Consider the following 23,500-nt stretch of genomic DNA (forward strand, 5'->3'; position numbering starts at 1 on the left):
ATTTTAAAACCTGCTACATATCTATATATCTGTGTAGTCAACAGTTCATGATGGTTTAGAACTATAATGTCAATATTTTATTTTTAAAAAGATACAAATTTAAGTAAACTCCAAATAAAAACTTTAACTCTGAAATGAACCAAAGGCAAAATCTTGACATCTGCAGTCAGACGTTCAAGGTCATATTTATGGGGTTTTTCCTCATCTAAATGGTGTGACAGTGTGTGAGAAATATCTGTGGTGTTGCTGACATTTATGCTGCAGTAAAACTAAACCATCTGAATTATGTTTATAGTAGTATAGTATAGTACTTTATACAAATTTTTATATGTATAAAGATGCTCAGTGGGATATCATTCCAGATATTCCACTCTGAAATGAAGTAACATGATCTCAATATTTGTGCTTTATTAAAAAGTTAAAGTGAATTACATTGTTTTGGAAAGTTCAGCATATGGCATTCAGCTGATTTTGAAATCACAAGTAGTTTCGTAAAACTACGTGTAATTGTAATCATTTAGAAAAGTATGAAGAGTATCTATGCCTCTAAGTTGAACAGAACCAACTATATGAAACGGCATGCTTAAAAGGCAAATTAACGTACTTTATCTGCATATCCTTATGTTTATGTAGACATTAATGCCACTCACAATATGGCGGCGACATTTAACGCACGACTCGGACGCTTCTTTGTCTGAGCAAATAGGAAGTAACCAGGGATGTGTCAATGTTAGCTTAACTGGCCTGACGAAAACTGCTTTTTGTGAGAAATATGTTACTTTTATAATTAATAATCTTTCAAACTCTGTATTTTATATTTTCGGGTGGATTTCGTGTTTGCTTTTTTGTTTTGAAGCACTGTTGCACAACATTATTTGTTGTCGGAGCTTGTAGCACAGAATGGAATTAGCCTTTGTGGAGCTAAATGAGCTAACAGCAGTTATTTGGTCAATGTTTCCGAGGTTAAAGCTGTTAAATGTTCATGGTTAAGTAGCATAAGACGAGTCCACACTCCGAGTTTGAGAGACTGTGCGGTGAAGACCACATCGTCTGCCGACACCACCTGTAAGTCCTGTTCAGCTGAGGACCAACAGTCAGGAGACAGTTATAGTAGGTATGATGACATCATTTTCAAAAGAGATTTTTGTTGAAACAAACCATTTTATCTGAAAGAGCATTAAAGTAACTCTTTAATAATACCAAGATCATGCATGTGATGTTGAAAGGTTCAAATTATGGGGCCGTCTATTTCCCACACTTTGAAATATTTGACCTAGAATCATAAAGAAAAAAATCTTAGAAATATTTATGAGATATTGCAATGAACTATAGTAAAAAAAAAATCATAGCAATATAAAAATGTCAAAAACATTTAATGGTAATAAAGCAGTAGTAGTGTTTGCCTTTCATAGTTGTCAGTATGAATGTTAACTGATTTGTAATGGTCCCTTTATTCATGTCAGGCATCTCTGAAAAGTAATAAAACCATGGAAAAGAAGTTCCAGTTTGGACAGAAATAAAATATCTGGGTTTTTTTTTTTGTTTTGTTTGTTTTTTTGTCATTTTTAAGATAATCTTTATAAAAAAGGGCATGTCAAATTGATTAGACCTTTGGTAGAAACGGTGGTAGTAGTTCGTCCTGCCAGTTCGAACCCTTCTCCCTTGTTGTGTCCTTGGGCACGACTCTTGTCTTGCCTGCTAGTGGTGGTCAGAGCGCCAGGCTGCTCCAACATGTTAATATTACTTCCATTCTGAAGAAACATTTTGACAAAAGCTCCCAACCTTTCTGGAATCCAGGTTTAAACAAGTTCTAATTCATCCTATTGATCTACTAGAACATATGAAGGTTGCAAACGAGGATTGTGAAAAGGATAATCCCAGGTGGAGCGAGGATGTCTGAGATGATGAAGGTTGAAGCAGATGAGCCTGGAGGGTTCAGCTTGGATCCCCACATACCTGCAGCATCCACATTGGAACTGGAGGAAATACAAGACAGCAAAGATCTCAGTAAGTGACACATTTGTTACTGGGTTAGAGCAAATTAACTCTGTTTAGAAGTTATAAAAGAGCTGCTGGGCATGGAACGATTCAGAGAGAGAAATATATCTGAAAATCCAAGCAGGGCCAGAATACTATGGCCTAAAACTCACTGTGGGATTGCAGGTATTGCGATTCCTGCAAGTCTAGCTTTTATAATGCGGGAAATTCTTGCACACAATTACAGCAATGTGTATTGACGTTGATGTTTTTTTTTTTATTGGAACCATGAAATAAAATTAAGAACACTTCAGCACACTCCCCTTCTCTCTTCTCTTTAAAGTTTAAGATCCCTCTGCTGTGCAACAACCTGCTCCTTTTATAAAAACTACTGAAAAGTAAAAAAAAAAAAAAAATATATATATATATATACACACACACACATAGTGCCCGGAAACCCATAAGTTAATCAGAGTGGAGTTTGATTCAGTTAGTTCCTTCATTGTCCTATTCAGTAGCCACACAGAATCAGAAAGGTCATTAATTGGGTTTTTGTAGAACTTGATAGCATGATGAGGAGACAGTGCAGCAATTTTATTCAGATATTTTGAAGCACATTCAAGAATTGTAGGATGCTGGCCTCGAGCTGAACACTCTTGGAGAAAGAACTCCTGGTTGGAAGATTATTTTAAATTAGAAATCAAATTAAATAGATTTAATTATTATTTAAATTTCTTTTCTTAAACTAATAATTAAAAAATGCAATTTCCAAACAATATTGAGTAGTTGTTTCTTTAAATGTAAGAGAATGATAATGTTTTTAAAAGTAATCTGTTCTTGAAATTGCAAAAAATCATTGATTAAACAAATACTGCTCTCAGTCCAACAGATATTGGTGATTAAAGAAGAGGTTCCCCATGAATGGAGTTCAAGTTTCGATCCGGAGTCGTCGCACAAACAGGAGGAATTGGAGGAACTGTGGACCAAACAGGAGGACGAGCAGGTCATTGTGAAGATGGAGGATGAAGAGAAACCTCAGTTTTCAGAGCTTCAACAAATCAAAACTGAAGACAGCAGAGTGACAGACGCTCAAGCCAGCAGTTCAGCTGTAAAGATTAAAGCAGACCCTGATGGAGGGAAATGTGGAGAACCAGAACCAGACAGAAAACCTGGTCCAGTATGTTCTTCTCAGGAAAGTAAGATGGCAGTTCACAAAAAAAGTAAAACATCCAAACCACGTTCCAGACGTACAGGTCATATTGAAGTTAATGCGGGAGAGAAGCCGTTTGGTTGCAGTATCTGTGGCAAAAGACTCAGACATAATACTCATGTTAAATTACACATGATGATTCACAGTGGAAAGAGAGAACATAAATGTGACATTTCTACCAAAGCGTCAAAAGAAAAGCGTTCTCCTCAGACGCACAAGAGAGTCCACACTGGAGACAAAGCATTTGCGTGTGAGGACTGTGGTAGAAAGTTTCATGCAAAGAAATTGTTTCAGCAGCATCTGAAGGTTCATTCAGAAGAAAAACCTTTTTCTTGTGATGTCTGTGGTACAAAATTTAAAAGAAAGGAAACACTTAAAAACCACACAAGGATTCACACTGCAGAGAAACCATTTCTTTGTAGTGTTTGTAGTAAAGGCTTTTCACAACAGATTCATCTTAAAAGTCACATGCGTGTTCACACGGGAGAGAAACCGTTCACCTGCAGCTTTTGCAGTAAAGGATTTGCATTACAAGAGAACTTAAAGAGACACATCCGTGTTCACACGGGAGAGAAAAAGTTTGTTTGTAGTTTTTGTAGTAAAGGATTTTCACTGCAGCAAAATTTAAAGAGTCACATGCATGTTCACACTGGGGAGAAACCATTTATCTGCAGTATTTGCAGTAAAGGATTTTATCAACATGGAGTGCTGAAGAGACACATGCGTGTTCACACAGGAGAGAAACCATTTATTTGTAGTGTTTGCAGTAAAGGATTTTCTCTACAAGAGAATCTAAAGAGACACATGCATGTTCACACTGCAGAGAAACTATTCATTTGTAGTATTTGTAGCAAAGGATTTTCACAACAGGACACTTTAAAGAGGCACATGTGTGTTCATACGGGAGAGAGACCGTTTATTTGCAGTGTTTGCAATAAAGGCTTTTCGCAACATCATCATCTGAAAAAACACATGGATGTTCACACTGCGCCATTTAGCTGCAGTGATTGCGGTAAACATTTTTTGAAGGATATCCAGTTGGAGCGACATGTAAAAGTTCACACAGAGGAGAGACCGTACGGATGTGATGTCTGTAAAAGCAGATTTATTCAGAAGTGTCATCTTGACAACCACATGAGAGTCCATTCAGGAGAGAAACCATTTGTTTGTGATGTTTGTAGTAAAGCATTTTCACAACAAGATCGTCTAAAGAGACACATGCGTGTTCACACGTGCGAAAAACCGTTTGTTTGTAATGTCTGCAGTAAAGCGTTTTCACAGCAAGGGAATCTGAAGAGACACATGGGTGTTCATGAGGGTTGCACATAGTGAGGGAATGTAGAATCTAGGAGAAATATCAAAATAAAAAATATTGAGAGGGCTTAAAGCTCTAACATGATCAAAAAAATAATGATTAGATAAACCGAGAGCAGATGGTCTATTCAGGATGTCTGCCTTTGTCATGGAGTGGACAATATGGTATTAAAATGAAATCTTGGTAGTTCAAGAAAAGACATTCTGACAAGCAGACGGCGGACATAATATGGACATCTACAAGTGGGTCAATATCAACAAGCAAAAAGCTTCATGTTTTAAGTCAGTGATTTTTACTGTCTATATATAAAAAATGCAATTGATCTAAAGGTGATACATAGGTCTACTGTCCTGCTGGTATGCTGGCACTGGTACAGTATGCACCAGATGAGCAGCATACGCGATTATGATCTTGGGTGATTATTATTATCAAAACTGAATGTCTATAAGCATGTAAATAAACCAGCAGACTTCCTGGCATTACTCTATAGTTTTTATGGTTGTAAATAGACTGATACAAACGAATAACTACATGACTGAATTGACTTTTGCTTGTGATAAACTCAAGAAAAACTTTTGTATGAAGTGAGCAGAGGTGGGTAGAGAACCCAAAACTTGTACTCGAATAAGAGGAAGACTAATTCATCAAATTTCTTCTCAAGTAAAAGTATACAGTATATCCAAGTATACATCTGTTAAAGTAAAAGCTGCCCTTCCTCCTGTTTCTGTTGGTTAGAGAGCCTCTAGATATCAGTGGTAGCAATGGTGCTGGCAAAAGCAAACTGTGATATTGCTAAATAACATTTTTATATCAAGGGAGAATTTATACCGATATTATATAGCCTTGTGTTGCCCAGAGTCTGCTCTGTAAAATTTCAAAGTATACTGGGAGCAAACCACTGTAGTGGAAGCAGTAGATGTAAGTGTAAAGTTGAAAAGTGTGCAAGTGAATTCTTTTGCTAAATGTAAAATGTGAACAGTTGTAAGAAACTTGATTAGTTCTGGTTGATGAACATTCAGATGTTCAGCTCTACAAATATTTGAAACTTCTTCATGTCTGGTTATCTCACCATCAAATCAGCCTCTGATGTTTGATTTTGTTCTTCCCTGATATATGTTTTTAATCGAGGCCACTAGTTATTGTGCTGCAGAAAAACCATTGAAGTGCTATGAATTATGTATCTCTGTAAAATAATATTTCTTCTTTTTTTCTGTTTTTACTTCTGCCTTTGCTATCACTGTTGAACATTATTTTTTGTTTTTGGTTGTCGAACAAATGCTGGCTCACCTTTTTATTGAAGAGTATTTGCTTTATGTTTTCTGGTGCAAAAATATGTGCATTAAAAACCTGTAGTATTTCCATTAAAATTATTAATGTAAAAAGCAACAGCTGTCTTATAAAGTGTGTGAGAGGATGTTTTTTTTTTCTGAGCTGGTGATGAAACAAGGGAGATACTTGATTTCAGTTTCAGAGCACCTGGTATCAACCATGTAACTGAAGTCTGAGCAGGAGTGTGTGAAGTGTGGAAGCAATTCCTGGCACCAGTTACTCAGATCTACTGGACATTACATTCAGCTCTTTATCGTTATACAAATACAATATTTTAATGTTTGTTTAATAAGTAAAACAAAAAAGGATTCCATAAGAATCTTAACACTAAATGATACCTACTATGTGATAAACTTTATAGCATATAATTCAGTACATTATTTTTTAATATATTTCCACCACAAATGTAAATCTATCTTATGATGGCTCATGTTGCCCCTCGGAGCCACTCACAATATGGCGGCGACGTCGTCAACGTATAACCCGGACCAGCTCGGTTTGCGTTTATTATTTGTTGGAATGAGGATTAATTACAATGACAATGTTAGCTTGACTGGCTATATGCCGACGAAAGACGCTTGTTTGTGTTAAATGTGTGTGATAAAATGTCCTTACATAATCTCTCAGACTCTGCTCGGCCACCTTGGTTGAGGAGATCGCTTTTACGTGTTTGCTGTGAACCTCTGTGATTATTTCTAGCCGACATTTGCAGCTCATTATATGTAATTAGAGAAGGGAGCGCTGGTGACCATGGAGCTAAAGCAGCAGCCAGGAAAGACCTGATCATCGTTTGGACACCTCTAATATAACCTTGTTGTCCATGTGAGGACACAGAGACTGGAGACAGTTTCAGAGTGGACCCAGAACTACTGAACAAGGTATCAGGCTCTCTGCTCTGCAGCATCGCTTCAGCGCTCTCATGGTTTACATTTTCTGATAATATACATTTTTTGATTAGATGCTGATTTGTGTCAGATTCCAGTTTCAGGCAGCAGAAAAACAAAAGATCCACGACTGATTCATACACGACTGATTCATTGATCCATTAGAACTTGTGAAGGTTGAAGACAAGGATTGTGAAAAAGTGAATCCCAGGTGGAGCGATGATGACTGAGATGATGAAGGTTGAAGCAGATGAGCCAGGAGGGTTCAGCTTGGAGCCCCCTGTACCTGCAGGACCGACATCAGATCTGGAGGAAACACAAGACAACAAAGATCTCAGTAAGTGACACACAGAAACAGTCACTACAGAGTTCTTGTTTCATCTAAAATGATCTTAAATGATCAATATTGGGTCTACTTCATAAGGCTTTATATTCAGTTTTTAACCGAAGAGGTTCTCACTAACCTGTATTCCGTGTGTTTTTACCCCTTCGACTTTATTTATGTCCAATTTTGCACACACACAAAAAAACACTTCAGTTTCTCTCTGCTGAAACTATGTGATAGGCTATAAGATAATGGTCCCAAATGCTTGCCTAATGGTTAAAATCGACTCCCCAACATGATGAATTTTAACCTTCAGACAATTTTGATACAGATGCACATGTGTGTGCCATATTTTGGACAAGGCACTGATTTACTTCACTCTACCATGTTAAACACAAACTAAAGTAATCTGATGTGCAGATTTACTATGTATTCTTAAAACATTGGTAATGTTTTAAGAATAAATTTTAACAATTTTCCAAAACTGGTTAAATATGGGAAAATATTTGGATTTCCTTTTTTTTTTTCTCATCAACTGACAACCTGCTAAGGGTCTTTGCACTATATTTAGACACATTTAGGCACCTTTAGCTTGGAATACCTACATCAAACCTTCAGTTTTTGTCCTACTGATCAATCGGTTTGACGTACTCTATTAATGTAAAACATGCTTCTGTGAATTTTTTGATTAATGTCCATGGCTTGTTCACCTCTGCCAGTTCGTCAGATGTTGGTGATTAAAGAGGTTTCCCATGCCTGGACCTCCAGTTTGGACTCGGAGGACCCAGAGCCCCTCCACATAAAGGAGGAAGAAGAGGAGCAGTGGATCAGTCAGGAGGAAGAGCAGCTTACTGTGAAGATGGAAGATGAAGGGAAACTTCAGTTATCAGAGCGTCAGCAAATCAAAACTGAAGACAACAGAGCAACAGAGACTTCGCCCTCCTGTTCAGTTGGACAGATGGAAAAAGAACCTGATAGAGAGGACTGTGGAAGACCAGAACCAGACATGAACCTGGACCCAGCATGTTCTTCTCGAAAGAACAAGATGGCAATTCACAGAAGAGGTACAGGGTCCAAAAAGTTTTCCCAAGCTGTGTTCACAAAAACATGACCCACAACGTGCTCTCATGCTACAAATTTAAGGACAAGACCTCCTGACATGTGCATATTTTTATTCAGTACTAGAAACATTGCAGACAATAATTTTATGCTCAGAAGACATAAGTATGACCTCATGCCACTTTAATTGCTACTACAGTGGACCCTGCCTATTCATAGCTCAGAATTGGCAGATTCACTTATTAGTGCATTTTTATGTGGAACATAACTCCAAATACTTTTAGGAAATGTGCTCATTTACAGATTTCTTTTATGCATATTGAAACATTTTTAAAAAGAAGATGCTGCTTGGGAATCTGAAATACAAAGTGCTACTTGACTGAGTGTTAGCTGGTATTTGCAATCGATACATTAAATACTCTTGTCTCTAATATTCTTGTTACATTTACATTTTATTTCATTCTGTGGTAAGTATCTATTTACATTTGGCACAAGGTGCTTTCAATGAAAATTTGCATTTTTTTTGTTGTTTTGTTTTTGCTTGATTCTTATCAATGTAACATGCATTTGATAATTGACTTTTTTTGATTATTGTATTTCAGTGCTCCCACTCTATCAGATGTTGGTGATTAAAGAGGTCCCTCATGACTGGAATCCTAGTTTGGACCAGCAGGACCCAGATCCCCACATAAAAGAGGAAGATGAGGAACTGTCGATCAGTGAGGAAGAAGAACAGCTTGCTGTGAAGATTGAAGATGAAGAGAAACCTCAGTTATCAGAGTGTCAGCAAATCAAAATTGAAGACAAGATGGAGATGGAGGCTTTAACCACTTGTCCAGTTGCACAGATGAAAACAGAACGTGATGGAGAAGAATGTGCAGGACCAGAACCAGACAGGATTGCATATTCAGAAGACTCTTCTCAAGAAAGTAAAATGACTGTTCACAGTAAAGGTAAAGGAACTGGAAAGTACCATCTTCATACACATAGACAACTCCACACTGGAGAGAAACCATTTGTTTGTAGTTATTGTGGTAAAGGGTTTCATGCAAAGAACTTTCTCAAGACTCACGAGAAGACCCATTCAGAAGAAAACCCCTTTTCCTGTGACGTTTGTGGTAGAAAATTTGATCGAAAGAGTAGTATCAAACAGCACATGCAGAGCCACACTTCAGAAAAAACATTTGTTTGTAGTGTTTGCGACAGAGGATTTTCACAAGAAAATTTTCTGGAAAAGCACATGCATGTTCACGCTGCACATAAACCGTTTACTTGTAGTTTTTGCGGTAAAGGTTTTTCCCAACAAAATACTCTATTGAATCACTTATGTATTCACACAGGAGAGAAACCATTTATTTGTAGTGTTTGCAGTAAAGGATTTTCCCTAGAAACTGTACTAAAAAGGCACATGCTTATACACACGGGTGAGAAACCGTTTATTTGTAGCGTTTGTTGTAAAGGATTTTCACGACAAGAGAATTTAAAGAGCCACATGCGTGTTCACACTGGAGACAGACCGTTTGTTTGCAGTGTTTGCTGTAAAGGATTTTCACGACAAGGGTATTTAAAGAAACATATGGATGTTCACACTGCACCATTTAGCTGCACTGAGTGTGGTAAACATTTTGTGAAGGAAGTCCAGTTGGAGCGACATGTGAAGGTCCACACAGAGGAGAGGCCTTTTGGGTGTGATATCTGTAAAACCAGATTTATTCAGAAGTGTCACCTTGACAACCACATGCGAGTCCATTCAGGAGAGAAACCATTTGTTTGTTCTGTTTGCAGTAAAGGATTTTCGCAACAAGATCGTCTAAAGAGGCACATGCGTGTTCACACATGCGAAAAACCGTTTGTTTGTAATGTTTGCAGTAAAGCGTTTTCACAACATGGGAATCTGAAGACGCACATGAGTGTTCACGAGGGTCGCAAGGAGTGAATCAAAATCCTGACGTGAGGTTTATTAGACTGCATTAGCATGTCCTTAAAGAGACATGCTATAAGGCGTTAGCATGTCCTTAAAGAGACATGCTAATGCCAATGCAGGTTATTAAACTGAGAAAATACATTTAAATTAAAAATCTTTAAAAATCCTGTCAAAAATTTAGATGGCTAAAAGTTTTAATTTGATGATCAATATAATGATTAGAAAAACCTAGATCAGATCAACAATAACTGGTCTATTCTCAGCTTTTGTATTACAATGAAAACTTGATATTTAAAAAGGCAGAATTATATGTTTTCCAGCCACAGAGAATCATTTTATAGCGCAATCAGCTATGTTCCTTGAGTTATACAAGTACTGTACATAACAAATATGACCTAAAAGAAATTTGGCTTGGTAATTTAACACTTTGAAATTAGGCCTCTTTAAGAAAGTTCTGTTGTTTAAAACACCTCACCTTCAAGAAATCATCACATCTCTCCTCTATTAACCGTTTATCAACATTTTTACCAGCATTGCACTGAGAAGTAGCTCCTATAATGAGCTCAGCAGATGTGTAGTTCCACCAGCTGTTTGCTAATTGCTTCTGGCTAGTCTGAAGGAGCTGAGAAGAGGAATTATGGGGGACCGGTACTCTGAAACAAAAGCTTGGGATGAATGAATGGTTGCCACCGGAGATTAAGATAATCATACATGGAATATGTAAGCATTGCATATGTGATTATCTGGCTGATTTATATTAGTAAATCTTTGAGTTTGTATTTTTAATTGAGGTTGCTGCAGGTTAAATCATTGAAATTGTACAAATGATGCATCTCTTTACAAAAAAATAGTCTCGTTCTCTCTCTCTCAGTTTCATGTTATGGAGAGAGAAAATATGCTTATTAAAATAACTGAGAACTGTTGTTAAAGTTTGTCTAAAGCCTTTTTAATAAAATATGTTTAAAAGATGTGTTCAGACTGACGTTTATTCTATAATTGCAAAAATAATGGACCTGTTAGTCTTGTAAATTACTTGAGATTAAATGTTTTGTTATTTTTTAAAACACTGATCACAGCATAAATGTAAAGACCTTATAAAAACGTTATATTGTTGCAGGAAAATTTTCAGTGTTCAAGGTGCCGCATGAACTGACTAGTAGATACATCATTACCTTGGTGAAAAAAATAATATACTGCTCAAAAAAATAAAGGGAACATTTCACTTTAATTTTGTGTGTGGCTCCAAATCCAGGCCTCCATTGGTTAACAAATTTGATTTCCATTGATGATTTTTGTGTGATTTTGTTGTCAGCATATTCAACTTTGTACAGAACAAAGTATTCAATGAGAATATTTCATTCATTCAGATCTAGGATGTGTTAGAGTGTTCCCTTTATTTTTTTGAGCAGTGTATATTTAAGTATATTTTAAATATGCTGTATTTTTCTGAAATACATTTTTAGTATGTTATCAAGTGGATATACTTAAGATTATATTAAAAATGTAAACTTTTTTAAAAAAACATGCTTATAATACACTTTTTAAAAAGTTTTAAAAGTTTATTTTAATACACTCTCTAAAAGAATACATTTTTTAAAATATACTAATATAATATAATAAAGTATATCTTTTTTTTCAATCGGAAAGTGTGTTGCAATTGATCCTTCTGCGTACTGGTAGCTTAATATGTTTGCACTACTGTATTGTGTACAAAGTGGCAAAGCATAATAATAAAATACATTGATAAGTAACTAAACAGTGTGCTAGCAATTAAAATAAACCAAAAGTTTAATAGGAGCATACTGTGCTAATACATAAAATATATAATGAGTATATATTTAGAAGACATTTCAAATGTAATTTGATCACAAAATGGTACACTTAAGATATACTAATAAAACTTGTTTATATTACATTAAAAGGCTTATACTTAAAGTGTACAAAGTACACCTTTAGTTGTTCCAAAAAAGCACATGATAGTACAATTATTAGTACACTTCAAATTGTGATTTTCTACTATTTAATTACAATTAAAATACATTAAGCACAAAATTAGTTGTTCCAAAATAAAAAAGCTCCAAGTTAAATAATCCTTAACAAACTTGAAGTATACTGATGATTAGTCTGGCTTCAAGTATGGTACAATTTTATATAATTAGTATATTTATTTTTCACAAGGGTATTGCAGGGGAATGCAAATCCCCCAGGGGACTCTGTTGGATTTTAAATTTGCATCAGTAAAAACAAAATAAAACATCTGTGAATACATGACAAAAATGTTGAAAAACATATTTTTGGTAGACAAATGACTCATTACATTATCTAACTCTATTTGTCCATTATTTCGTACCACATATTTATAGATCAATGGTCTCATGCATGACTTAATAATAGTTTGCGTTTTCTAATAGTAATTTACACATCAAGCTATTTTACATAGAGTTTAAAAAACACCTTTTGAAGGCGAAAAAGAGGATACATAGGCATTTTCTATAATCCAATTCATGATTGATTTTTCCACATACTGTTTTAATATGAAACCTAAAAGCTGGAAATGTTTTGTTTTTTTTCTTTTTTTGCGTCAGAATTTTTCTCACCATTCATTGGTCAGTGAGCAGGAAGTAAGCTCACGTAGCAACGTTAGCTCGACGGGATAAGTATGTAATTGATATCTAAGACTCGGTTCTGGAACGTTTTCGGCAAAGTATTGGGTTTACCTATTATTCGTTTGCAGTTCATAATGTAATTATCAATCATTTACAAAGAGACTGGACTATTAGCATCCATTGAGCTAACGCAGCTAACAGCAACGACTTAATGTTTCCGAGGTTAAAGCTTTTAAAAGATCATGATTTAGAGCTACAAGACGAATCCGCATGGGTTTGTGAGACTATGTGGGGAAGACCACATCGTCTGTGGACACCTCCTCTGACCATGTTGTCCAGCTAAGGACCGAGAGACAGGGGACAAAGTGGACCCAGAAGTGTTGACCAAGGTATCAGCCTCTCTGCTCTGCAGCATCGCTTCAGCTCTGGTACAGTTTAAATTCTCTGCTTCATCAAATCAGGTGTTTATTTGTATCTCACTCAAGTTTCAGAAACCTGGATGTACTAGAACATGTGAAAGTTATAAAAAAATTTAAAAAAGGATTGTGAAAGGGGGAATCCGAGGGGGAGCCAGGATGTCTGAGACGATGAAGGTCGAAGCAGATGAACCTGGAGGGATCAGCTTGGAGCCCCCCATACCTGCAGCATCCACAACGGAACCGGAGGAGGAAACACAAGACAGCAAAGATCTTAGTAAGTGGCACACATTTGTTTTATCTGGATCGGAACAAGCTAACTCTTAAAACTCTGGCTCCATCTTCAGGATTTCTTGCAACTCAATTCTTCATCTGGAACACTGAGATCAAGTAACCTGATGCTTTCAGATGTCTCAAAATCCGGACTTAGAAGTAGATGTGATTCTGCTTTTGCAAAGACTGTGGTTCCATAATGTCCCAGTCTTTTTTTACCTCCTCTTATCAGGTTTGCTCAGAATTTGGAAAATGTTAAGGTGCTACTAAAGACTCAGTTTAACTCCATCATATTCAAGTCAAGTAAAGCATGACAATGTGGTTTGAGTTATGAGAATTTATGTTACTTTACATCTCTGAGCTCCTCAGTACTTTAAAAGCACTTGATTATTTCCCCAGGCCATTCCAAATGTCTCGTCTTAAAACATTTCTATCCAAATACGATAACCTTATATAATAAACATAACCCGTAACCTCCCCCAGCAGGAAAATTTATGTTTACCAGCAGAAAGGTGTGAGGTAAATGGTAAAACATAATAACCAAAAATAAGAAAGAAGAAGATATAAATTTGCATTTATCAGTATTGGTTTTGTTTTGTTTCTTAGTTTTCCAAAAAGCATGCCTTTATGTATGTATAATCATTAAAACTGTTTGCAAACAGTCATGAATGTACTTTTGTTGTTCACTCTTCCCAGTTTATCAGATATTGGTGATCAAAGAAGAGGTTCCGCATGACTGGAGCTCCTGTTTGGACCAGCAAGGCTCAACGACCCCCCACATAAAGAAGGAAGAGGTGGAACAGTGGATCAGTCAGGAGGAAGAACAGTTTGCTGTGAAGGATGAAGAAGAACAGAAACCTAAGTTATTAGAGCTTCAGCAAATTAAAACTGAAGATAATGGGCAGACAGAAGCTCCAACGAGCAGCTCAGCTGGACAGATAAAAACAGAACCTGATGGAGAGCTCAGTGGAGGACCAGAACCAGATAACAACTTAGAACTTTTAGCTGCTTCTCAAGAAAGTCACACAGTAGTTTACAACATAGGTGAAACATCTAATCTGCTTTCCAAACTCACATCCAAGATAGAAACACATACTGAAAAGAAGCCATTTGGTTGCAGTATTTGTAGAAAAGGGTTCAAATGTCAAACTTCTATTGAAATACACATGTTGACACACAATGGGAAGAGAGAACATAGCTGTGACCTTTGTGGTAAAGTGTTTAAAAAGAAGAGTTCTCTTCAGACACACATGAGAGTCCACACTGGTGAGAGACCATTTGCCTGCGCTGACTGTGGTAGAAGGTTTCATAGAAAGGCGATTCTTAAAAGTCACTTGGAGGTCCATTCAGGGGAAAAGTCTTTTTCCTGTGATGTTTGTGGTTCAGGGTTTAAAAGAAAAGAAACCCTTAAAAAGCACATGTGGATCCACTCTGCAGAGAAACCATTTGTTTGTAGTATTTGTAGTAAAGGATTTTCACGACAAAATCATCTCAAGAGTCACATGTGTGTTCACACAGGAGAGAAACCGTTTATTTGCAGTGTTTGTAGTACAGGATTTGCATTACAACATAGTCTAAAGACTCACATGCTTGTTCACACAGGTGAGAAACCCTTTATTTGCAGTTTTTGTAGCAAAGCATTTTCCCTGCAGAGTCATCTAAAAAGTCACATGCGCGTTCACACAGGAGAGAAACCGTTTGTTTGTAGTGTTTGCAATAAGGGATTTTCACTGCAAGAGAATTTGAAGAGACACATGCGCGTTCACACTGGGGAGAAACCATTCATTTGTAGTTTTTGTTGCAAAGGATTCTCACAACAAAATCATCTAGAGAGTCACATGCGTGTTCACACAGGGGATAAACCGTTTATTTGTGGTGTTTGCAGTCAAGGATTTTCACGACAGGCTTATTTGAAAAACCACATGGATGTTCACACTCCACAATTTGGAGATAGTTAACCTGTTACAGAGGAAATACAGTTAACAAGCTTATCTGACCACTATGCACCTTTCAGTGTTTTGTATATTGTGGACTGAGATTTTGATTAAGCTAAATTTTTGGTAGACTTAATGGGGTTTATGAACCACAAGCTTCCACAGAGTGTGATTTTTGTCTTTCGTTTTGTTATAATAGGATTTAATGAAGCGCTTGTAAACAAACTAATGTAAGCTGTTGGCCGGCCAGTTACAGGTATTTCTATTATGTATTTCTCAGGCACATTGTGCCATTTTATAGCACAATCAAGTGACTTTTACTTTCAGTTATTATAAAAATGCTGTATATGTCAAAAACTTTAAAGAAAAGAATTTGTCTTGACAAATAAAAAAACAAGCAGACAAACTTAAAAAATATGAACTCTACTCCCCCATACATCTCACTGTGCTAGCAACATATGTTTATGTTTTTCATTATTGGCAGGGTTGCCCAACTCTGGTCTTTGATGGCTACTATCCTGCAACTTTTAGATGTCTCCCTTCTGCAACACACCAGAATCAAATTGTTAATCTGCATCTTTTAGCTTTGCAAAAGCGAGGTTACGAGCCATTCATTGACTGACTTTGGGCACCCCTGATGTACAGTGAGGATGAGTGTTTGCCATGGAGTATGTGGCTAAAAATGAACCTCAGAAATTTGATGACAAGTATATTTCCAGCCTTTCTGTTAAAGTGGATTTAGGAGAAAAAATTCCTAAATGATCAGTTTGAATTACCCAAATATAAATGTATGTTTATTTAATGAATTTTCATGTATGGTCTTGTGTAACATTTCAAAGTCTATGATCAGGTCATGTGATGTTTTTAAAGCTCGTGACAAAAACAAAGTCAATTAGAGAAATATTATCTATCCATCTGTTCTCTAAACCTGCTTATCCTTGCAGGGTTCTGGGGAACTGATGCCTATTTACCTCAATCATTGGGCAAGAAGCAACGTATAGCCTTTACAGGTCATCAGTCCATTACATGGTAACAGAGACGCACACAGGACAAACAACCATGCACACACACCTATGAACAATTTAGAAAGACCAATTGACCCAACAGTCATGTTTTTGGCTGTGGTATGAAGCCGGAGTACCTGGAAAAAACCCAAGCATCTACAGGGAGTACATGTAAACTCCATCTAGGAAGACTATGTCATTTATTTTCATATGTCAGTTGCACCAAATTCACAAAGCCAGAAGTTGGTGGCAACATTTTAATCTAAGCTTCATATGTTTACATTTGAGTCCGTTTTCATTTTCAGATTCTGGTTCTATAAAGTTCACTGTGCATGTTTCTGGTTTTTATTGTTGTTTTTTTTACTTTTGCTTTGGATATTTCTTTATTTTCTGGGGAAATATTTTGCCAAAGTTGGTTAGGTTAAAATAATAGATCACTTAGGTGAAGTTGGGCTGAAGAAAGTGATGCCAAAGATGTTAACATGCTGAACAAAATAAAAAAGATTTTTTTTGGAGGGGATATTTATGTTTTTATCTAAAGCAGTTTGAATTGCTTTGTTGTTGAAATGTGTTACAAATAAACTTGAAAAATTTTTTTTTTCAGTTCTACCAGAATTTGCAGTCTGACTACTGATTTCTGCTTCACAGTGATTCTTAATCACTATTGTATGATTATGTGTAAACATGGTAAATATGCATAGTGTCACATTTTGTTGAATTAAATACTGTTGATTTTAAGTATGAAACTTTCTGACAATATAAAACATATGCTTGATGAAAATGATCAAATGTAAAATGCACAGCTGTAAAATAGAAGAGCAGTATTTTTTTTTCAGTCCATGAGCCAACTTTGGCTTATCTCTTTTATGTAGCTTTACATTCACATGCACAAAGCCAACAGTTTTACTGGGCATTATGTGGCAACACATGGTTAGTAAGAAAAATATCAGCTATAAGAGAGAAATGCCCCCACATACCTGCAGCGTTTTAAACTGTGTCCTGATCACACTTCATTTCCATTTGGGATGACCAGAGCTTTGAAAATTTAATAAGTTGGTAAAGTTCACAAATTTCACTTTTGTTTGCTGATATTATTTTAAGAGGTTATCTGCATTTTTCTCTTGTTACCTGTATTCCATGAACAACACTTCTTCATGATGGAACAAAATTTCCAATCAGCTCTTAATGGAAAAAAAAATACAACAACAAAAAAAAAAACTTGTCTATTTATGTTACCTAATACAGAAAGTGCTCTACAAAACTCCTAATGATATTTACCAGTGAGTCAAAACTGTGTAAAGGCTCTAGTGTATTAGATTATATATTTTTTTAGTTTCGTACCACCACTAATTGAAATATATCTGCCTGCCGATGGCTCATATTTCCCCAGCAGACCTCACAGTCTCAGCGCTTTACTCAACGCCCTTCGGGACAGAACTGGACCAGAGCCACTCACAATATGGCGGCGACATCGTCAACGTATAACCCGGACCATCTCGGATTGCGTTTATTCTTTGTAAGTACGATGACTACGTTAGCTTGACTGGCTATATTCCGACGAAAGACACTTGTTTGTGTGAAATATGTGTGATAAAAATGTCCTTACTAAGTCTCCGAGACTGATTGACCATCTCGGTGAGGATATCGCTTTTACGTGTTTGCTGTGAACCACTGTGATTATTTCTAGCCGACATTTGCAGCTCATTATGCAATAAGAGAAGGAAGCTGTGGTCACCATGGAGCTAAAGTAGCAGACAGATGAGACCTGATCATCGTTTGTGGACACCTCCTCAAATCTTCTTGTCCAGCTGAGGACAGAGAAACTGGAGATAGTTTCAGAGTGGACCCAGAACTACTGACCAAGGTATCAGACTCTCTGCTCTGATTAATATATTTTTTACTCAGGGTAGCAGCACTTTGGAGTAGCTCTGTACTTTCACTGAAATGTTATGTTATTATTACTATTATTATTTTTCAGTTATGGTTGTCTTAATTAAGGATGGTCCTTCATGACTATCCTCTTTCAGAATAGTCATGAAGAAAGCCTGTGACTAAAAAGACACTAAAAAGACAGAGTCTTTAGTCAGTCTTCTTCAAATGCGCAGTAATACAGACTGCCATCACCATCTACAATAACTCTAAAGAAATTTGAATTAATATGAATTACAACATTATTTATTTTATTTCCCTTTGGGATCCGTAAAGTAAAATAAGTTGAATTTAATTTGAAAATGTGTCTGATTCTACTTTCCGGCAGCAAAAACAATTTGAAGATCCATGTTATATGACTGAGAAAGGAGAATATCAAGTGGAGCGAGAATGTCTGCGATGATGAAGGTTGAAGCAGATGAACCTGGAGGGTTCAGTTTGGAGCCTCCTATAGCTGCAACATCCACATCAGATCTGGAGGAGACACAGGACAACAAAGATCTCGGTAAGTGACTCACAAAAACAGTCATCACAGGCTTCTTAGTGTTATGTAAAATAAAATAAAATCTGGAGACACAGATTCCAGTCATACAACTGTGTAGATGTAAATAAATTTTGCCACCTTTCAAAGACTATTTTGGGCTCTCTGTGCACAGTCCTCCTCTGCACCACATCACACAGTACCCCTAAATTTTTCCACCTTGTTGCAAAGAGCACAGATATAATTACATCAATGCCTCATTGGGCAGATTGGCCCGTTGCTGTGATGCGTTACTTTGTCTGCTGAATTGGATATGACCGATCTGCCAGTAAGCCAATAAAAGTAAATGGACTGAGCCTCATAAAGTGACGTTCTACAAAGTGTTTAAAGTTTATGCCTGTCATTGACACACTCAGACAAGCACACACTAATATATTTAGAAATCAAACAAGCACCAGGGAGAACGTTGACAACTTTTGATGTGATTAAAATTATATTTTGAGTCCAACTGTTTTGCAGGCTTTCTGAATAAAGAATACAATGTTCACACTTGATGCGACTGATTCTGATAAATCGTTTTTATATTGACATTGATGAAAATATGCACACGATTCTGTAATTCAAGGAACATTTGGGATCTTAAGATATATGGGGAAAAAACATAATTTTCTTAAATTTACATTTAGTATTTTGTGGAGACATTCAAATGTAATAAATCAATAATTGCCACACATTAGCTAGATATTTTTCCTCCCTTTTTTCCCCCAAGAAAAACACATTTGTTGTATCCATCAGATTAATAAAGTCGTATGATATTTACCCTAAAATGTCATATTTACCCTAAAATGTCATTTCAACATTTGTACATTACTAAGTCAGCATTAATAAGCATTCCACTAACTGAATTAAATGGTGGTTGGTTTGCATAAAAATAGTTTCTAAATATCTGGTTGAATTGGTTCTTTGATGTTGTTCACTGAAAACTTGATCCAACAATAGCACCAGATTTATTCATGTAGTCGTTTTTTTTTTCCAATTAGAAAAATGACAATTGAGCTTTAAAATGTAATGTGGATATTTAATAATACATTATTCTCAATTATCAATCTAGAAAATGCCTTCGTTAATCCACTTTTCTGAATAATGTCCACATTTATTTCAGTGTTGCCACTCCATCAGATGTTGGTGATTAAAGAGGTTCCTCATGACTGGACCCCCAGTTTGGGCCAACAGGACCCTGACAACCCCCACATAAAGGAGGAGGAGGAGGAGTTGTGGATCAGTCAGGAGGAAGAGCAACTTACTGTGAAGATAGAAGATGAAGAGAAACCTCAATTATCAGTAATCTATCGCAGTAAAACTGAAGACAAGATGGAGGCGGCAGCTTTAACCACTTGGTCAGTTGAACAGATGGAAATAGAATCTAATGGAGAAGAATGTGGAGGACCAGAACCAGGCTGGAACCAAGTTCCAGTAGACTCTTTTCGAGAAAATAAGATAAAAGTGAAATTAGGTACAAGAGGCAAAAGAGCTAAGAGTTCCAAACGTACGGCTCAGGCTGGAGTCCATGTAAGAGAGGAGCTGTTTGGTTGCAGTGTTTGTGGCAAAGGTTTCAAACATAAGACTTCTGTCAAAATCCACATGATGATTCACACTGGAAAGAGAACGCATTACTGTGGTCTTTGTGGGAAAGGGTTTATTGGAAAGTGCCGTCTTCAGACACATATGCGACTCCACACTGGAGAGAAACCATTTGTATGTGACTATTGTGGTAAAGCGTTTCACGCAAAGAACTTTCTGAAGACTCATGCGATAATCCACTCAGAAGAAAAACCTTTTTCTTGTGAGGTTTGCGGTAGAAGATTTCATAGAAAGGACAGTATTAAACAGCACATGCGGATCCACACGGCAGAAAAACCGTTCGTTTGTAGTGTTTGCAACAGAAGATTTGCACAAGATGTTGTTCTAAAGAGACACATGCATGTTCACACAGGACATAAACAGTTCACCTGTAGTGTTTGCAGTAAGGGCTTTTCCCAACAAAATGTTCTCCAGAGCCACCTGCGCATTCACACGGGAGAGAAACCGTTTATTTGTAGCGTATGCAGTAAAGGATTTTCCTTACAAAATGTACTAAAGAGACACATGCGTATCCACACTGGTGAAAAACCATTTATTTGTAGCGTTTGTAGTAAAGGGTTTTCACGGCAAGAGAATCTGAGGAATCACATGCGTGTTCACACCGGAGACAGGCCGTTTGTTTGCACTGTCTGTTCTAAAAGATTTTCACGACAGGGATATTTGAAGAAACACATGGAGGTTCACACTTCACCATTTAGCTGTAACGAGTGTAGCGAGCGCTTTGTGAAGGAGGTCCAGTTGGAGCGACACATGAGGCTTCACACAGAGGAGAGGCCGTTTAGTTGTGACGTCTGTAAAAACAGATTTTTTAGGATGTGTCATCTTAAAAACCACTTGAGGGTCCATTCAGGAGAAAAACCGTATGTTTGCGGCGTTTGTTGTAAAGCGTTCTCACAACAGATTATTCTAACAAGGCACATGTATGTCCACACAAGAGAGAAACCGTTTGTTTGCAGTGTTTGCAGTAAATCGTTTTCACGACGTGGAGACCTGAAGAGCCACATGCATGTTCATGAAGAGTGCAACTAATAGTGTTTTTGAAAAACAAATTTTTCACATTTTACATTCATTTTACTGTATTTCCTCTGTAACAGGTTTACATTCCGTCCTTACCCAGAACTTTGTTTTTCTTCAGCGAGTACAGAGTCTTTAAACAAAGTTTGATGTTGTCAACCACTCACCACATCCAGGATAATTAAAAAAAGGTTAACTACAGTGAATTTCTTTAATAGCTAAACAAACTTAGATTGGGTTCTGTCACATCAACAGGCAGCTCTTAGATTTCCATGGGTTAACCACCTGATTACTGTAGAGCCGGTGCACACCTGTAAGAAAACAATTAGCTGTAGTTATTGTTTCATTTCTGAAAAAGATGCATTGAAACCAGAGGTTTTAGTTCCAATGTCTTGTGGTAAATATGAGTAGAAGAGCCATCCTGTTACTCAAATGTTAATGCACACATGAGAAATACCTTTGCTTTGTGATTCTAGTGTAAACCACAATCCATCATTTAAACAACTGTCTCCCCCATCATGGCTATGGACCACACTCAGTTGCAGGTTTTAGATATCGTCTTGCTTTAACGCAACTGGTTTAAATTTAAATGACGTTTGAAGTGATTAACTGAATTCTTTAGACATTTACCAGAAGTATGGATAGTTACTTGTGCTTAATATGATTTAAGAGACGTGTGCCTTCTTTTACCTGCATGTGTGTCTGACAAAGCTACCATAAAGTGGTCAGTCAGCTCACAAGACATTTAACAAAAAAGAAATTTGGTTACTCTCTGGGTAGTTTGTATCTTGAACGGACTACAAAGTCGAAATATCCGAGTATCCTCTGAATTATTAAGTTGCCTTCTCCTTTCTTGTCAGAACACTTGGTTATTTTTCCATTTTGACAATTGCGAAATTGCAAAAATACCTTTGTTACTATATTAATAGTGATCTGGGAGATGGAAGATGCACTAGCTTTAAAAACTTTAGCAATTCAAACTCTCAAGTGTCTATTCACTTGAGAGTTTGATGTGTTAGAGCAGGACCACATCTAAAGCAGGCAGAACTATGTCTGCCAAGGATCATCAGGAGTGAGGTACTGGGTAAGCCATCCAGCTTCCCTTAAACACTCTTTTGTTTGTGTTTGTTGAGCCCCACAGCACTAGAGACCTTTCCACACCAATAGACCTTAAATGGTCATGAATTAGCTGCTCTGTGGCAGGGATGGGGGAACCTCTACAGCTGTAAATTTAAAAAGTTGTTTTTTTTTATTTTTGAAAGTTCTCTCTTTTGTAATGCACTTTTATATTGGAAGTAAACCATTTGATGACAATAAAAATGTAAATTCAAAATCTGCCTGATTTCTTTTATTAAGCTTCACAACATATTGTGACTCTCCACTTTACAAATGAGCTAATGATGTTGAATACTGCTACTTCATGTCAGCGAGCCTCAACAGAATATATATTTTGATTTAAAATAAAGTTAATTATTTGAGAGTTTGAATTGCTTAAAATTCAACTTTTAAGCTGAAAAGGTGTGATTTGAATTAAGGTCGAAATTTCATCTAAACTTTTAAGCTTTGGAAAATCCCATCCTTTTAGTGATGGAAAAGGCAAGGAAAAAATGAGGCCAATAACAGCTAAAATATGCCTATAATTCACCAATTGGGTCCCGACGTCCGTGGTTATACAAGGATGTTGCAGGACTCTGTGTTGTGTCCGCTCTCAGTTAATCAACATGGTTTCAAGCTTCGAATTTTTATCTTTGCAATGAACCACTGCTGGAAGTCTTTGTAACAGGACTGCAAGCACTGGTTCTATTAAACCTTCTCCTCGGTGCAGATAAGACTACAAAAAGTCTCCCAAGAGACCACAAATTTTCCTTTTTGTGACATCTTTGAAAGGTATGGAGATAGAGGCAATTAATGTCTATAAATATCTTAACTGATAAATTCCTTCACTTTTAGATCACATGCTGGGGTCTCATGGAAATCCTTTCACCTGTGCTGGATTAAGCGCATGTTTTGTACATTGATGCCTTTGAAACATCACAGTGACCTGTACTGATGAGTTAGATTAATTTATTTGGCCATCAAAAATGCAAGCATTGGTAAGCTTTTATCTAATAGACAATGTTTTGAATCTACTGTGTGCATATCGGCGAACTGATAATTATGCACAGAATTAATTATTACC

The 23,500-nt window shown here is 36.7% G+C and overlaps 4 protein-coding genes across 10 annotated transcripts in view; all 4 read left to right on the forward strand.

The window, feature by feature from the left end:
• Positions 1-682: 682 nt before the first annotated feature.
• LOC106962597 (gastrula zinc finger protein XlCGF57.1-like) lies at positions 683-5,721 on the forward strand. Its single transcript, XM_015057103.1, has 3 exons — positions 683-1,114; positions 1,836-2,007; positions 2,859-5,721. The coding sequence occupies exons 2-3, from the start codon at positions 1,893-1,895 to the stop codon at positions 4,514-4,516; spliced, it is 1,773 nt and encodes a 590-aa protein (XP_014912589.1). The 5' UTR covers positions 683-1,114; positions 1,836-1,892; the 3' UTR covers positions 4,517-5,721.
• Positions 5,722-6,300: 579 nt separating this feature from the next.
• LOC106962595 (gastrula zinc finger protein XlCGF57.1-like) lies at positions 6,301-10,992 on the forward strand. Of its 4 annotated transcripts, XR_001428007.1 has the most exons (5): positions 6,301-6,709; positions 6,807-7,052; positions 7,760-8,104; positions 8,702-10,090; positions 10,125-10,992. XR_001428007.1 is itself a non-coding variant. In XM_015057101.1 (4 exons), exons 2-4 carry the CDS (start codon positions 6,935-6,937, stop codon positions 10,033-10,035), a joined length of 1,797 nt encoding a protein of 598 aa, XP_014912587.1. In that variant the 5' UTR covers positions 6,301-6,709; positions 6,790-6,934; the 3' UTR covers positions 10,036-10,992. The 4 variants fall into 4 exon arrangements, 3 of the variants coding, with proteins under 3 accessions (XP_014912587.1, XP_014912586.1, XP_014912588.1); XM_015057101.1 differs by having other exon boundaries at positions 6,790-7,052; positions 8,702-10,992; XM_015057100.1 differs by having other exon boundaries at positions 8,702-10,992.
• A 1,585-nt stretch (positions 10,993-12,577) lies between these two features.
• Positions 12,578-16,734, forward strand: LOC106962607 (gastrula zinc finger protein XlCGF57.1-like). The gene is made up of 3 exons (XM_015057138.1): positions 12,578-13,018; positions 13,115-13,322; positions 14,015-16,734. The coding sequence occupies exons 2-3, from the start codon at positions 13,205-13,207 to the stop codon at positions 15,274-15,276; spliced, it is 1,380 nt and encodes a 459-aa protein (XP_014912624.1). The 5' UTR covers positions 12,578-13,018; positions 13,115-13,204; the 3' UTR covers positions 15,277-16,734.
• Positions 16,735-17,654: 920 nt separating this feature from the next.
• Positions 17,655-23,500, forward strand: part of LOC106962603 (gastrula zinc finger protein XlCGF57.1-like) — a 41,236-nt gene continuing 35,390 nt past the window's right edge. The window contains exons 1-4 of one of the 4 annotated variants that reach the window (XM_015057113.1): positions 17,656-17,772; positions 17,944-18,120; positions 18,514-18,690; positions 19,829-22,655. In XM_015057113.1, the coding sequence (XP_014912599.1) occupies positions 18,576-18,690; positions 19,829-21,336 (1,623 nt within the window). In that variant the 5' untranslated portion in view covers positions 17,656-17,772; positions 17,944-18,120; positions 18,514-18,575 and the 3' untranslated portion in view covers positions 21,337-22,655. Of the gene's footprint in view, positions 18,121-18,513; positions 18,691-19,828; positions 22,656-23,500 lie in introns of those variants that run through there. The other 3 variants (XM_015057114.1, XM_015057112.1, XM_015057119.1) reach the window with 3 other exon arrangements.

The sequence above is a fragment of the Poecilia latipinna genome, unplaced genomic scaffold (genome assembly GCF_001443285.1).
Source record: "Poecilia latipinna isolate Pla-1442-1.1 unplaced genomic scaffold, P_latipinna-1.0 Scaffold1437, whole genome shotgun sequence".
In the NCBI taxonomy this organism is placed as follows: Eukaryota; Metazoa; Chordata; class Actinopteri; order Cyprinodontiformes; family Poeciliidae; genus Poecilia; species Poecilia latipinna.